Raw genomic sequence first — 18,060 nt, 5'->3', positions numbered from 1 at the left:
GAATGAAATGATTTCCACAAGTTAGAAGAAAATTATGCTTATTGCTTTTTGGGGAGAGTCGCAGGGTTCTGCTTCCACTCAATTCGGAATAAATTTTTGTCCAAAGTTCAAAAGGAACTTTTGCATATTAGCAGCTCGTCTACATAGCAAGAGGTAAAATCAAGACCCAAGTCCAGCACTGCTTGATTTCTATTGTCTCATTCTTGCCCTCGGTGCCTGTGTGCATGGCAAACTTATGTTCCTTTACCAAACACTGTGCTGCCACTCCTCACCGTTACGACTCATGTAGTGATGCAGATCCTTGTGTACGCTTTTCTTTTCTTCTCTAATTGCTTCCATTGGATAAAATCCTGTAAGTAATACTACTGGGTCAACATGTGGGAGATTCTTGATATCCAAGTTATCCTTTACAAAGGTTGAACCAATTTATATTCTACAAGCGATTATGAGAATGTCAGTTAATTCACATCCTCATCACATATTATATATTAAAAAAAAGACAATTTGCTAGGAGAAAGATGGTATTTCTATGAAAAATGTAAGCTATGTCCTCATGCACACTGTATGTCAATATTAACTTCTGATAGATTTAATAATTAACTATAAACATTGAGACCGTAAGACAGAAATATGAGGCATACCTCAGAGATATTGCAGGTTTTTTCGTGGACCACTGCAGTAAAGCAAATATCACAATAAAGTCAATCACAACTTTTTGTTTCCCAATGCAAAAAAAAGTTATGTTTACACTGTACTGTAATGTATTGTGTGCAGTAACATTATATTTAATACAAATAATGTACATTCCTTATTTAAAAAATACTTCATTGCTTAAAAAATGTACTAATGATTATCTGAGCCTTCAGTGAGTCATAATCTTTTTGGAGGTGGGGAGCCTTGCCTTGATGTTTATGGCTACTGACTGATCAGGGTGGTGATTGCTGATTTGGGGTGTCTGGAATAATTTATTAAAATAAGACAACAATGAAGTTATCATATTGATTGAGTCTTCATTTCACAAATGATTTCTCTGTGGCATGCTTTTCTGCTTGATAGCATTTTACCCATAGAACTTCTTTCAAAATTGGAGTCAATCCTTCAAACCATGCTGCTGCTTTATCAACTAAGTTCATGTAATACTGTAAGTTCTTCATTGTCATTTCAATGATATTCATAGCATTTTCACCTGGAATAGGTTTTATCTCAAGAAATCACTTTCTTTGTCCATCCATAAGAAGAAAATACTCAATCATTAAAGTTTCATCATGAGATGGCATAAATTCAGTCACATCTTCAAGTTTCACTTCTAATTCTAGCTCTCTTACTATTTCTACTACATTTGTAGTGACTTCCTCCACTGTAGTCATAAACTCCTTAAAGTCATCGATGAGGGTAGAATCAACTTATTCTAAACTGTTATTAATGTTGGTATTTTGACCTCCTCCCATGTGGTGAATTCTGGCCAAGCACCGTGGCTCACGCCTGTAATCCCACCACTTTAGGACGCCAAGGCAGGCAGATCACAGGGTCAGGAGATCAAGACTGCCCTGGCTAACATGGTGAAACCCCATCTCTACTAAAAATACAAAAAATTAGCTGGGCCTAGTGGTGGGCACCTGTAGTCCCAGCTACTGAGGAGGCTGAGACAGGAGAATGGCATGACCCCGGGAAGCAGAACTTGCAGTGAGCCGAGATCACACCAGTGCACTCCAGCCTGGGTGACAGAGTGAGACTCCATCAAAAAAAAAAAAAAAGAATAGTGAATTATTTACAGGTTTTCAATTTACTTTGCCTAGATCCATCAAAGGAATCACTATACATGACAGCAATAACCTTATGAAATGTATTTCTTAAATAATGAGACTCAGAAGTCAAAATTACTCCTTGATCCATGGGCAGCAAAATGGATGTCATAGTAGTAGGCATAAAAAATATTAATTTCCTTGTATATCTCCATAAGAGCTCTTGGATGACCAGGGCCATTGTCAATGAAGAGTAACATTTTGAGAGGAACCTGTTTTCTGAGTAGTAGGTCTCAACAGTAGGCTTAAAATAGTTAGTAAATCATGCTGTAAACTGATGTGCTATTATCCTGACTTTGTCCTTCCATTTACAGAGCACAGGAAAAGCAGATTTAGCATAACTCTTAAGGGCCTTATGATTTTGGGAATGGTCAGTGAGCCCTACATTCAACTTAAAGTCACCACCTGCATTAACAAGAGTCACCAGCCCTTAATAAGAAGGTCAGCCTGTCCTTTCAAGCTTTGAATCGAGGAATTGACTTCTCCTCCTAGCTATGCAAGTCCTAGATAGCATCTTCTTCCAATGAAAAGCTGTTTTGTCTACATGTAAAGTCTGTTGTGTGGAGTAGCCACCTACATCGATTACCTTAGCTAGATCTTCTGGATAATTTTCTACAGCTTTTCTCCATCAGCACTTGAACTTCACCTTGCACTTTTATGTTATGGAGATGCCTTCTTTCCTTATACTTCATGAATCAACCTCTGCTAGCTTCAACTTGTCTTCTGCAGCTTCCTCACCTCTCATAGCCTTCATGGAATTAAAGAGATTTAGAGCTTTTCTCTGGATTAGGCTTCAGCTTAAGGGAATGTTGTGGATGATTTGATTTTCCATCCAGAGCTTTCTCCATATCAGCAATAATGTTGTTTTGCTTTCTTATCATTCATGTGTTCCCTGGCATAGAACTTTAAATTTTCTTCAGGAACTTTTGTTTTGCATTCATAACATGGCTATTTGGCACAAGAGGCCTAGCTTTCAGCCTGTTTTGGCTATCACATGCCTTTCTTACTAAGTTTAATCATTTCTAGCTTCTACTTTAAAGTGAGACACATGGAAACCCTTCCTTCACTAGAATACCTAGAGGCCATTGTAGAATTATTAATTGACCTAATTTCAATATTGTTGTGTCTCAGGGAATAGGAAGGCCTGAGGAGAGAGAGAGATGGGTATGGCTGGTCGTAAGCATTCTATTAAGTTCACTGTCTTATATGGACGTGCTTCATGGCTCCCCAAAACAATTATAGTAGTAATGTCAGAAATCACTGATCACAGATGACTGTGACAGATATAATAAAAGTTGAAAAGTTTGAAATATTGTGATAACTACCAAAATTTGACACAGAGACAGGCAGTGAGCACATGATTTGGAAGAAAATGGGAACAAGTAGTCTTGCTTGACACATGGTTGCCACAAAACTTCGATTTGTAAAAGCACAATGTCTGCAAGGTGCAATAAAGCAAAGCACAATAAAAGGAGGTATGCCTATCTTGAAATCTTCATCTTCTCTCAGGATGAAGAGGGATTTTCGTGACACAAAACAGTTTAAGAAATAAAAATGTAAATGATTGATAGCTTTTATCACAACAAAATATCAAAAACTCGAATGCATCACTAAGCAAAAGAGAAACGCCCCTCAGACAAAAAAAAAAAAAACAAAAAAAACCTGCAAGTACATGAATAAATAATTTACAATTAAAGAATTGAATTGAAACTGTTAAATATGGAAAAACTTGCTGGTAATCATAGCTTTTCAAAGATGGAACAGTTTCCTTTCAGAGAGAATGAGTTCCAAATCACTGAAGAGATTCATTAGAACAATAATTATAGAGATCTTATGGATGGAATTCAATCATTAGAAAGATATTTGTATAGACATCATTTTATCATCTTTTCTACTTTGAAAACCTGTAATTAAATGATGATATTTCCACCAACATTTAGATGGCACATGCAGTTTATGGAAGCGCCTACATTTGACATAGTTATGCTGATCATTTACAACCCATGGAACACTAATATCCCATGTATATCCCGTATCTCATGTAGAGAACACAGGCTATTGAAAATAGAGTAAGTTACTGACAAGCAATAGCCTTAGTGCAAACTTAGGGTAAATTCTCTTCATAACGTTTTTTAGAGGGAAAAATGCATATTCACCATAGAAACAGTGAAACTATAGAAAATATAAGAAAACAAAAATCAACTATATTTCCACTGCTTATTTTAGTATATTTTTAGTCATTGTTACAGTTAATAAACATTTTAAAATAAATATGAAATCATACTATACAATGTGATTTCCTGTATGCTCTTTTAATCTTCACTTATTAATAAAAGTTTCCTATGTCCTCACTCTTCTTAAGGTGTTTTTTATTATATCATGTGACTGGATCAAAATTCATTTAAACATCCTTATATATTAGCTATGTATACATATACATCTATGTAGTATGTATATGGAATCAAACTTCATTTAAATCTCCTTATATATTAGCTATAGATACGTATATACCTATATAGTACTTACCTAGAATGTTTCTGAGATTTTTTTTGCCCAACTATAAATAAAGTTGTGTTTAACATCCTGGCATACAGTTTTGTATAAATTCCCATTAGTTTATTAAAGTGGAATTTTTAGGAACACATGTTTGCACATTCAGTGGATTTTGATTAATGTTGTCTAATCACCCTTCAGAAAGTTTGTGGCAATTTACAGTCCTCCTGCCAGTATGTGCAAGAGGATCTGTTTCCCTGAAGAATTTGTAGTACCAGATATTATAATTCCTTTAATTTTTGCTGATTAGATAAGCAATGATTGCCATGGCTTAATTTATATTTCTAATACATATTTGTGGTTTCTAATGCTGTTAAGCATTTTTCCACATATTTACTTTCTATTTTATGTAAAAGAAAATGTTTATTTTAGTTTTTGTTATAGAAAATTTCAGCTCATCATAGCCCACCTAAGAAGCCTACTCCACCACCCAGTTAAAGCAGCCTTTCCTCCCTGACCATTGGTCACTGACTCGTTTTATTTTCTTCACGATATTTGTCACCATCTGAAAATATCCTGTGTTTGTATTTGCTTAATTGCTATTTTCTGGGCCCCATAGTGGATTGAGGGGCTGACTGATGTTGGGTTCTCCTGAAGCCGACACCAAAGGACCCTATGACAAGCCCTCACACATATTTTCTGTGCAGTTGCAGCCATGTACTGCAGTGAAACTATGTGTGGGGGCATGTTAGAGACTGGGTCAGCCACAGAATATGTTGCCCACTGAACTTTCAGCAAGTGCCCTACCACGAAAGAGAAAAAATTTAATTGCACATATTTTTTTCCTCCGTTCACTGATGCTGCATGTCCCAGGAAGGTGTGTAAATAGGTGGTGGTGGGAAAGAGAGGATATAAAGGCCGTTTTATTTATCTGGGGGTCGCTCTAATGGCAAGACTCCTGCCAGATCTCCCCTGCTGGGTTGCTGAGGCTCCATAGAGCTTTGCCTCATGCATCACAGTTTGCCATCTTTGTTCAACCCTACAGTTGCCTTTCTTTCACAGGTGGTGGTCCTTAATAAATGTCCTTCAGGGACTGCTTCTGGAAAACCCAACACTAGACAGAGCTGAATCCTTTAAAGGGCCCAGAAAGTAGAAATTAAGCAAATACACACACAGCATAGTTTCAGATGGTGACAAATATCATGAAGAAAATAAACCTGGGGATGAGGCTGTGGCCAATGGTGAGGGCAGAAGGGTTGCTTTAGTTGGGTGGTGGGAGAAGGCTCCTTAGGTGGGTTGTGATGAGCTGACATCAAAATGATAGGAAGGGGGAAGTTCATTTAAGGCGGTAGGAACCTTCATTCCCTTAACCCCAAAATCCCAACACAAAGGACCCAAGAATGGAAGAGTTCTAATTTTTTGATGGACAGCCTAGCTAGAAGAACCTCAGATTTTAAATACACTTCTACAATGTATTCTATCAGTCAGAGACCTGACAGGCAGCAGATGGCACACTGAAAATGGGGTAATTTGAGGAGACTGCAATGAAAAGACTATTTACAAAGAGAAGAGCAGCACTCCCTTCCTCCCAGAGATAGAATCCCCAGGTTGCCACTAGCTCTGCAGCCTTCCAGTTCTGAAGAGGAAAAGGAGGGAACAGACAAGGGAACCTGGCCACAGGTTTTACAGAAGCAAGACAGGGGAACCTGGCCACACATTTTGCAGAGGGAGACAATTTCCCTGGTCTCCCTCTCCTCCAACCCCAGACTCCTGCCCCGCTCCCCGTTGGCCACATCTGCCCTGAAGCCCAGGGAGCCAGTTTCAGAAGTCCAAACTGTCTACTCTTTAGGGACACACAACTTGGTGGTTAAAGGTAGATTGTGGAACTGAAAAGGAAGGGAAGACGCCCAACATGTGTAGTTCACATTTTCAAATAATACTTGGAATAAGTGAAAAGAGACCCAGCTGAGGCTGTAATTTGGTCTGTCACTGGCTAGCTGTACATAAGCATCTTCAAGCCACATTTTTTTTTTGCATTTGTTAAAAAAATTAAAAGACTTGGATAAAACTGATAAACTTGTTCTGAAATGGTGTGACTCCGATGTGTCACAAATCAAAATAAAATATTAGAGAACTATTTTAATGAATGCAATAAAAAGTATCTGGCATATTGAGGCATTTGTTTTAAAATGAGAAAAAATTAATCACTTTTGAAATAGCGAGTGACTTTCTAGTCTGTAAGAGACTCTGGTTCAACTATATTTCTTATCATGATCTTTAAAAATTTTTATTTGTTTTTATTTTTATAGATTCAGAGGTTACATGGTCAGTTTCGTTATGCGGATAGATTGCATGATGGTGAGGCTTGGGCTTCTAGGGTAGTGTTCACTACTCAAATAGTGAACACTGAACCTTGTAGGTAATTTGTCAACCCTCACTGCCCTCCTACCTCCCTGCCTTTTGCAGTCCCCATTGTGTGTTGTTTTCCTTTGTAGGTACATGTGTACACATTGTTTAGCTCCCACTTACAAATGAGGAACATGCCTTTCTGTTTCTGAGTTAGTTTCACTTAGGATAATGGCCTCCAGCACCATCCGTGTTGCTGCAAAGACAAGATTTCATTCTTTTTCATTGATGCATAGAATTCTACAGTGTATATATACCACATTTTCCTTATCCAGTCATTTGTTGATGGATACGTAGGTTGATTCCATGACTTTGCTATTGTGAATAGTGCTGAGATAAACGTATAAGAGCAGTTATCTTTTTGGCATAACAGTTTATTTTCCTTTGGTTAGAGACCCAGTAGTTGGATTGCTTGGTTGGATGGTAGCTCTATTTTTAGTTCTTTGAGAAATCTCCATACTGTTTTCCATAAAGGTTATACTAATTTTCATTCCCACCAACAGTGTATAAGTGTTCCCTTTTCACCATATCCTTGCCAACATCTGCTATTTTTTACTTTTTCATAATAGTCATTCCGACTGGGGTGAGATGGTATCTTATTATGGTTTTAACATGCATTTCTCTGATGATTAGTGATGTTGAACATTTTTTTTCATATGTTTGTGGACAACTTGTGTGGCTTATTTTAAGAAATATCTTTTTTGTTAGTTAGTTTGTTAATTAGTTTGTTTGTTTTCGACACGGTCTCGCTCTGTCACCCAGGCTAGAGTGCAGTGTCTCAACCAAGGCTCTTTGCAGTCTTGACCTCCAAGGCTCAGATGATCTTTCCATCTCACCCTTCCAAGTAGCTGGGACCACAGGCGTGTGCCACCATGCCCAGCTAATTTTTGTATTTTTTGTAGAGACAGGATTTTGCCATGCTTCCCCTGCTGGTCTTGAACACCTGCGCTCAAGTGATCTGCCCTCCTCGGCATACCAAAGCACTGAGATTATAGGTATGAGCCATAGCACTTGGCCAGAAATGTCTGTGAATGTCTTTTGCTCACTTTTTAATGATGTTGTTTTTTTACTTGTTCCATTGTTTGAATTCCTTGTAGATTCTGGATAGTAGTCTTTGTCAGATACCTAGTTTGCAAACATTTTCTCCCATTCTGTAGGTTGTCTTGTCCTTTGGTTTAATTAAGTCCCGTTCGTCTATTTTTGTTTGTGTTGCACTTGCTTTTGAAGTCTGAGTCATGAATTATTTGCCTAGATCGAGGGTCAAGAAGAGTTTTTCTTATGTTTACTTCTGGGATTTTTATAGTTTTGAGTCTTATACTTAACTATCTAATCCATCTTGAGTTAATTTTTGTATATGGTGGGAGGCAGGAGTCCAGATTTCAGTGGTTACAATTTAACAAAGAGAATGATTACTCTTTTTCAGGGATGCAGACTTCCTCTAAGACACAACTTAGAAGATAGTATGTTCTCACCTCTGAGATAAACAAAGTACCTATAGATGAGACCGCCAGGAATGTAATATGAGAAAGGTTGGTCATCAAGGAATTAGCAACAGAATAAGAATAATGGCTGAGGTTGATATAGCTATATCTATTAATATTTTCGATTGAGTAGTATTTATATGCTCACAAAAAATGAGGTTTTTGTTGGATAGTGTTGCTTTGATTCCACAGCATGCTATTTAAGGGAATGTCTTCGTAATAGTGCCTGCATTTGTGGCAGAAACCTGTGTAGCCCTTTCATGGTCACAGTTTCTTTGCAGAGGATAAGATTCCAGAAAATGAAAGAGTCACAGAAGGCCAAACAGCTGCAGAAGAGTACAAATAGCTCTAATCTGAAATGCATGATTTATCAAATGGGAACATGATTGCTAGCAATCTTACTTTTTTTGGTGATTACAAAGTTGAGCATAGTAGTGCATGTGACTCTATATGAGGACTTTTAAAGAGCTTTTAAAAACAATTATGCATGAGTCTAGGAGATTTTAATCTAAGCAGAAGGCCTCTGTGGAGGTAAATCAAGAGGATAGAATGGCGAGGAATGCTGAGGGAGACCTTCAATCAGGGAGAAATATTAAGTGGGACTCCTTGGGGAGAGGCCTGTATTTGCTTGTCTGGGGTGGGCTAATCTACATAATTGACTAAAACAGAATGAACAGCTGGGAAATGCAGCATTTGAATGTGTGGGTAAAACAAAATTACAAAATATACAAGGTCACAGAACATGTAATGTATTTTCATGGGATTACAGAATTTCTAAGCTCATTTGGTATATAAGAAATTGATCAATCCTCCAGAGAAGCTAAATGACTTTAACAAGGTCAACTAGGAAGTTAGTTACCACATTCTAGTTAAAAATGTGGTCCCTGGAGTCAAACATCCAAAATTCATATTCCAGCTCTACCACTCACTGTGTGATTCTTGGGGAAAATCACTCTACTTTTCTGTGCCTCAATTTTCTCATGTATAAAATGGGAATAACAATAGGACTTAATTCACATTAAATGAGATGATATATGTCAGTGACACTAGATAGTGTCTGGAACCTAGTAAGTGATCAATTAATATGTTAGTTATTAGTGAGAATGCCAAAGTGAAAGTCACTTAACTCCTACAAGCAATGTTTTATCTGTTCTACAAAAATAAGAGCATATTTTAAGGAAATATAAGTAAGATATTAATTCCATTTTCTAACTAAGATGGTTGTGAGACACAGAATAACCTCAAGTCTTCTTGGAGAATTTGAAAGTAAAAATTTTTTAAAGTAATATTGGAGGAAAAGACTCAAGTGAGCTCTTTAGAATTTTCAGAAATTTAGTTCATACTCTAAGGCTTAAATTCAGCAATTAGATCTTTTCGCCCATTAGCTGAAGTTTTTATATTAGTTTGCTTTGTAGTTTGCAAAAATATATATCGATATATTTTTTATAATTGGCATTTTTAACATGTTAATTTTTCTCTAGTAATTGATGCCCACTAATGCTGGAGAATTTCTTTATTCTTTGTCATTAGAATAAATTGTGCTTCTATGTAAATACACATTTTGAACAAAGTAAAAGCATGCTGTGTATTACAACAATATGTTTTGAATATAGTTAGAGTTAAGGCATCTAATTTTTTTAAACATACAAAGATGTATTTTTTCTTGTGGAATAATTGGATGGTTGCTTATATAAAGAAATCAAATAAGGTAGAAGTCCAAAGTCACTTTCTTATAATTTCTGGTTAAAAAATCCTAACAAGAGTCTCATATGTTTGACCATATATTCTAGTCCTGAAGCCCCTCTTAAGGAGGCTACTGAAAGGCCCAAGTTACGTCACCTTGATTATGATTCTGAGGTTTTCATATCAGCTGGCAAAGGCATTTGTTATTACTTAAAAGCTATCTTTGGTCATATTCAAACTTGGAACCAGATGTCATATCTGAATTTGGAATGCTGGCTGGGCATGGTGGCTTATTCCTGCAATCTCAACATTTAGGGAGGCCGAGATGAGAGGATTGCTTGAGCACAGGAATTCAAGACCTGCTTGGACAATATAGTGAGACCTTGTCTCTACAAAAAATTTAAAAAGTTAGCCAAGTATGGTGGTGCACACCTGTAGTTCCAGCTACTTAGAAGGCTCAGGTAGAAGGATTGCTTGAGCCTGGGGGAGTGGAGGTTGCAGTGAGCTGAGATCATGCCATTGCACTCCAGTCTGGGTGACAGAGTGAGACCCTGTCTCAAAACAAAACAAAAACAACCTTGGGACCGGGTGCGGTGGATCATGCCTGTAATCCTAGCACTTTGGGAGGCCGAGGCGGGTGGATCACCTGAGGTCAGGAGTTCAAGACCAGGCTGGCCAACATAGCGAAACTCCGTCTCTACTCCAAGTACAAAAATTAGCTGGGTGTGGTAGCGGTTGCCTATAATCCCAGCTACTCGGGAGGCTGAGGCAGGAGAATCGCTTGACCCTGGGGGGTGGAGGTTGCTGTGAGCCGAAATCGCACCACTTCACTCCAGCCTGGGCGAAAGAGCGAAACTCTGTCAAACAAAACAAAACAAAACAAAACAAACAAACAAAAAACTTGGAATACTATGGTAGCATCAATAAATCTCAGGTAATGACACTATAAAATATTTACTATGGCTTTGGTACAAAATACTGGCTTAGTTGTATTTCTTGATTTTATAAAATATTAACTATGGCTGTGGTAAAAAATACTGGCTTAGTTGTACTTCTTGATTTTATAGATGCCTTGAGTGACTGTTTAGGCTGTGCTATGTATTTGTTTTCTTGCTCTATGTTAATATTTTATGACACAAGTAATTTTTGGATAATATTTTCCATTGGCTAAGTAGTAAAGAGTTTATCCAAACATCTCTTAGTCCAGTCAGAATATTAGCATTCCCCAAGGGTGGTCTTCATCATGCAATAGAATTTACCCCATGGAAGACCCTTTTCCACTTTTAACTGTAGACGATTTACTACGGGTAAATAAGACACATTCTTCAGGCATCATTGACTCTTTCCTTTGATTGAAGACAGAATTGTTTCACAATGGTCTTAAAAATTAATCAGGATACCTGCATAATGGTGTACTAGCCTCACTTCAAAGACTCCTAGTAGTGTGGTTGATTTATTTAAGATCCACTAAGGATGTTTGTCATCACTCAGAAAGACATGTTCATGAAAAGCTCATTAACTGTGTTTATTGTATTGACTTCTTCCTGTAGAAATAGCTCTGTTATAAATCAAAAAGTCCCAAAGAACAGATTTAGATGCTTATTCCCGAGCTTTTTGGAATAGATTAATTCCAGGATAGCTTCTTCTATATTTTAACTTCCAAATATATTTGAGAGTTTTTACATGAGTTAAATAAGGCACTTACTAAATATAGAGAATTGCATCAAAATCTTTAGTTTTGGAATGCTTATGTTTATTGATCCCTCCCTTTGTTTTATTTATTGTTATATTGGTTTTATTATTATTATTATAATTAATATTTTTTATTTAGGGTTGGTGGCATGTGCCAGGTACTTATCAAAGGGCTTGAGATATAAGTATGACAGAACAGATGTGGCTCCTGATCTCATAACACACCTGGAAAGATGCAAGCTTGTTGTACATCTATATTTTGTTTCTTAGAATTCCATATATATGTAGGGAGTAATTATTTATTTTGCAAATTTATGTGTTGGGAAGCTATTTACATCCATCTTGATATCTCTGCCTTGCTTATAATGTAAGTGTGTGAGTATTCTACATGTCTTTATGTATATAAAGATGTACTCACACTGCCAAATAACTTCTAGTAAAATGAGTTATCACTATCTACATATTAGCAGGTAGTAATAACTATAACAAAAGTTGCAGAACATTTTATGAGTTAAAAATATTCCTACTTTTGTTATATCACAGCAAAGTAGGGTGGCAAGTTTTCATTGAAATTTTCAGGATGAGGCAACTAAGTGTCAGAGAATACAAATGACTTGTCTGTTACTCATCATCGACTACGTGATCCGGACTCCAAATGGACTATTTTGGCTGCAAAGTTTCTGTTCTAATCCAACAGAAGACACTTACAAATGCTTTGTAAATATTGACTAGAAGACATTATAAATGTCTTTTAGCTTTATGAAGTGTATTATACCATTAAACCAACAGTAAAATGCTGGACTAAATAGGAATATGTTTATGAGGAAAACACTTTCTTCTAATTTATTTTTAAACCATGAGTAGAACTCATTGCTCTTGCAGTAGTATTAGCCAGTATATTTTTCTTGGTGTTTTCAGCACCAGTTCACGGATGCTAGTTGCCATGAACATGTATCAGCAGAAAGTGTGAGCCACAATCTATAGTAGCAATTGCAAACTTCACTCATTAACGCAATCAAGTCTTCTAAACTTGGCTCTCTCTCTTTTTTGTAATTGTGTATATGCTCTTGTAACTTTCATATCTTTTGTATCCATTCTATCAGATGAGGTTAATTTTCTCTAGTTTCTCAAGATAGGATTATTTCTGCCATGTTACATAAATAGCATTGGTGTTTAATATGCCCATCATGTACCTAATTTTATTTCTGTTGAAAATGTCTGTTCTGTATAGTAAAGATCTCTATATGTTATTGGCAATTCAGAATGAATGTACATGTAATACCAAACTAAAAAACAAAAAACATCAGTGGACCAGTGAGAAATTTAGCCAAGTGTCACAGAGCCAAAATAAATTGTAATTTTTTAACCTTGAGTGAACAATAAAATGCAAATATAACTTTTAATAGAATTTATAGGATATAAGAATTTGGTAAATCCCATTGAAAACATAAACAATCAAGTTGATAAGATAAACTCTGGTACTATTTATGTAATCTTAAATGAATTAAAATGTATCTATTGTTAAAATATAAAAAGAACCTCTATAACATTCTAGACACATTCTAATTTTAAACCAAAAAAAAAAGAGAAATAATGTAATAAAATAATCCTCTAAATATTAATAGAAAGAATTACAATGAGCAAAACCAACTCCTGGCATCTTTATAAATTCATGTGCTTATTCATCCATCAGATACTTATTGAGTTCCTTACCAGCAAATAGAACAAAATCTGTGCCCTTAAGCAGCCTAAACTTTATTAGAAGACAGATTCTTACAAAACATAAAGAAGGCTGGGTGCAGTGGCTCATGCCTGTAATCCCAGCACCCTGGGAGGATGCTGGAGGATTGTTTGCGACAGGGAGGTTGAGACCGCAGTGAGCTGAGATTGTGCCACTGCATTCCAGCCTGGACAACAGAGCAAGAACCTGTCTCTAAAAACAAACAGGCCATAAATAAGCAAAATAATTTCAGATTTTGGTGATTGCTTGAAGGAAATAAACAGAAAGATAAGATGGAGCATTAGTTAAGGCAACCACTTTGGGTGGGCTGCTTGGAAACGGACTGTCAGAAAAGATCATTTTCAACTGAAGGATCAGGAGCGAGGACTCTGTAAAGATCAGGGAGACACATGTTCTAGGCAGAGTGAGCAAGTAAGAAGGCCGAATGATATTGATTGAGGACATGGAGTCAGATGATACTGGGAAGGAAGGAAAGGACCAGAGTATTCCAGATACAACAGGCCATAGACAGGACTCTGGCTCATCTTGGAAGAGCCATTGAAAATGTTAAGCAGAGGAGTGGAAAGATCTAATTTATGTTTTTAAAAGATCTGACGGCTGTGTGGATAATGCATAGTGGAGCAGTGAATAGGGAGACTGGGAGACCAAGCTCCTGCAGGGCCTTGGATGTAAGGTATTGGGGATGTAGACTCAGAAGGGAGGCAGTGGGGATGGTAAGGAATCGATGCAGCAGAGCCAACAGGACTTGGTGAAAGAAATGAAGGAATTGGGATAAACATCAGCTCTAGGAGACTTACGAAATTAATAGAGCACAAACCTTAATGAAACAGAAATCAAACTAAAGAGCCGAGAATGACTTACTTCAAGTTACTCACGTTTCCATTCTGTATCTGAGGAGTGAGACTCTCATACCTGACTCAGGAATTCCATCGGCTCAGTCCACCTGGGTTACTGGTTTAGATTTTGTCCAAGACTTTTTAAATAAAAATGTCTAGCTATAGATAATTTCTCCCAAGCTGGAGCTATATCTTTCTTCTCTGTTCCCAACACATAGTATAGTACCCCTCACACTAGAGTAAGCTAAAGTTGATCAAATTCAGCATTAATTTCTACTTTTAGTTTCCCTCAGCAGATGTAAATTTTCAAAGGGTCTACTATGTGCCAAGTACTCTGTTGGAGTTTTTACTAAAAAATGGAACTCATACCTACATTTGGTATGTTTTAAAACTTGTGTACTTTCAAGATCCTATGATGCCTCATTAATCAGAAAACATACCTTGATAACTCTTTTAGAGTTTTATGTATATATATATATAATTATATATAGTTATATATATTTATATATAATAATTATATATAGTTATATGTATTTATATATAATAATATATAAAACAATATATAAAACTCTAATGTATATGTTTTTTGGCTTCTAGAAGGTCAACAGAAAGATTAGTAAAAAATAATGACAGAAATATAAAGACAAATTGAAGGAACGTATTTATTTTTTCCTGATAAAATAATAAAGGTACTAAGTGTTCTAAATAAATAACTGTGCCATCCCATAGGAGTATACTGTCTAGGGGATCATGAAAACATCAGATTACTCAGGACGGAAATCAGGTATAGATAAAATACTGAAATCAGGTATAGATAAAAGGCTGATTGTGTGTTATATTAAAGCACTGGCAAAATACTATGTTATGTATAGAAGGGTGAAAAATGATGGACCAAAACTAAGATTGATAGATTACGTTTTTCTGATCTTGAAGAAAGGAGGAGAAAATAAATGTGATAGAAATGGGAATATTCTTTGCCCACATTCTCAGTCAGCAGTGATGCTTGTAAAATAGAGTTTTGGCACCACTCCACGTCTCCCCAACACACTCTCGGGGCATGAGAAGTGCCTTTTGAAGAAACTCTCTCAGATTATTTTGATACAAGTAGATAATGGACCATACTTTGGGAAATACGGATTTAGTCCAGTCTCTATCTTCTGAATCAGTGTGAGATTCATAAAGAAATATGGTTATTAAAGTTGCATCAGTCATTTTCATTAATACTAAGGCTAAGTCACAGTCTCTTCTTTGATACTTAGATTTAAATTCCCAGCTCCAGCCTTAGACCTGCTAACAACACTCATCATTGCTATTTATCTTCTAGAATCACAACCACAGCTGCCTGCATGATGGACCTAAGGAGGTACCCACTGGATGAACAAAACTGCACCTTGGAAATTGAGAGCTGTAAGTCGTTCTGAGAATCCAGCTAGACTGGACTCTGCTTTAAGGTTCTTTTGCAGAGGACTCCGGTGCTGGCTCATGTCCGGACCACAGGCCCTGAGCTAGGGCTAGGATCTGCCAGCTCACTAAATTTGGTTGAGGGAGGCATTGACAGCATCTTTTCTCAGTTATGCTGCCACCCTCTTAGTCTCATCCCTAAATCTTCGGGAGAGATATTTAGGGACGAAATAATCTGACAATAAAAGGAATATGCTAACAGCCGGGAAGGGGACCAAGGGCTATTTCAGGCATTTAAAATATGGAATTGGTGCAAACAGTTACAACAGGCTTTGGAAAATAGGTGGAGGTGGCAGAGTGTCACAAGTTGTCCTGTCTTTGTCTCTCATAAACTTTCTATCTTTGTAATTGCAAAATAAATGTGGCCTTTCAGATTAGTTAAAACATTCATAGAGTAAGGTTTTATAGAATGTTTTCTGTTGTTATTTCAAGGGACTATTTTCAGTCTCTAAAGTATATTTTTTGCTGACGGCCATCTGATGAGCAAGATTGTGAGTGTGTGTGTGTGTGTGTGTATGTGAATTCTGTTTACTGTGCTGACCTGTTTTGCAATGTGCTTGCTTTTCTAGGCCATGATTTTAGCTTCCACATTGATGATTCAGTCAGCTGCCCTATTGGGTGGGCTAAAATGGTGATTTTATAACACATCTCCATTTTGGAGGTCACACAGGGAGATGGTTTGAGGTAGAAGAACATTTTGAGTCTCTGTCACTTCTTTGCAATGTTTCCATATTTTATCTCACGAAATCTTTATCCCACTAAATAATTGGAAGCTGACAATTTTATATCTAGAATTCTAAATAACAAGTAACCGGACTGCTGTGAGGGTACTCTTAGCCTTTGTGAGGAGTTTTAGCTCTGGCAAGTAGCATGACTAAATCATTGCTCTGAGCAGAAATATGGCATTTATGACACATTGCGGATATTTTCGCTTGATTTAAAAGATAGCTTCCAGGGTAATTAAATTACATGTATTTTTTCAAGAAACTGATTGCATACTTGTATTTCAAATCATCATTATTTTCAAATTATATTTTTGCCTTATAGAACTAGTTAATGAAATTGGTCCATAGGATTTCAATGATTAACTTTATGTAAATATTTTTAGGATAGCATTGCATGTTGCATTTTCTAAACTTATGGCTACAATTTAGAAAGCATAATAATGTTCTACGAAGTTCAAATTCTTTTGTAATTTCACATTGTTGATATAAGAATATGCTGAAATAAGCACATTGCTATGTACCACTCGTGAATTTCTGTGGTGAAAGCATGTTTTGTTCCAATTTTGGTATATGTGCTGTCAGAGACAGCATAAGAGCATTTTTTGCGGGAAAATTATTCTGGGATATCAAATAATCATAGTTTAGGTAGGTGAAGGACTTTCGTGGATATTATTTCATTTGAGCCTTCTACAACCCTCTCAGATAAGTAAACAAGGCTTCTTTATTTTAAAGAATGGATGCCTAAGGATGCAGGCAACACCTAAGAGTTTTCTGTTATTAAATTACAATTTTGACTCTAATATTTAAAAATTACCATGATGATTCTTTAGGCTTTACATATCTCACTTCATTTCACAATCACCTTGTTAAGTAAGGTCGATATTAATATTTCTGTCTTTACAACCATAGGGAGTCAAAATCAAGGAGGTGAGGTGATTTGTCTAAGATCATTCAGCCACTTAGTGGTACAGTGGCTCTGTGCTGATTTGAAAGATAGCTGACTTGCTTAGAAAAGACACTGATTTTGGAGAGACCAGATTAACAGACCCTTCTTCTAAAACCGCTTAATCTAAAAAGTAGGAAATAAGCTGGCCTTATGGAAAATTTGGGCTTATTCATATTTAGACTGTTAGCAAATCATTGCCACAGAGAATTAGATATGGTGTTACATTAATGATATACATGATATCCAGGCTTTATTGTTGTAAACAGGTTGTTTACTAACGAAACGTATTGAAATGAATTTAGGATCCCATTCCTTAAACTACTAGTTCTCTGGGCATTCATTCATTCTCTTTCTCTTTCTCACATCCTTCTTCGTCTCTCATCTTGCCCATCCCATCTCTCCCCTCGTCTCTCTTTTTGTCTTTCTCTCTGTCCTTCTCCCTCCTCCTTCCCTCTGTTTTTCCCTCCCTTCTTTCTCTGCTTTCCTCTTTTCCTCCCTCCCTCTGGCAAATGAAAATTAACCTAACTGTGGCATTACTAAATTATTAATACCTTGTCAGCATATCAACAGTCAGTATATTGGATCAGTTCAGGAGAGGATAACATAGGCTGACTCTTGGCAGCTTGGAGTCAGGGGACATTAGGATTGAGCTAATGGTTCATTCATTCATTCACTCAGGAATGTATTTGTTCATTAAATTTTTATTGAATGCTAACCTTTTACCAGGTATTGTAATAAGCGCTGAAGATCTAATAGTGAATAGCAATATACAATATCCCTGGCCTCCTTTATTA

General features: G+C 36.6%; 1 protein-coding gene across 3 annotated transcripts in view; it reads left to right on the top strand.

Annotated features, from left to right (window-relative positions):
• Positions 1–18,060, top strand: part of GABRB2 (gamma-aminobutyric acid type A receptor beta2 subunit) — a 264,173-nt gene that overhangs the window by 122,620 nt on the left and 123,493 nt on the right. For all 3 annotated transcript variants that reach the window (XM_025387860.1, XM_025387858.1, XM_025387859.1), the window contains exon 6: positions 15,459–15,541. In XM_025387860.1, coding sequence (XP_025243645.1) covers positions 15,459–15,541 — 83 coding nt within the window. The remainder of the gene's footprint in view (positions 1–15,458; positions 15,542–18,060) is intronic.

Source organism: Theropithecus gelada, chromosome 6, assembly GCF_003255815.1.
Source record: "Theropithecus gelada isolate Dixy chromosome 6, Tgel_1.0, whole genome shotgun sequence".
NCBI lineage: Eukaryota > Metazoa > Chordata > Mammalia > Primates > Cercopithecidae > Theropithecus > Theropithecus gelada.
Note: the sequence above shows the minus strand (reverse complement) of the source record. Positions and strands in the feature narration are given on the sequence as shown.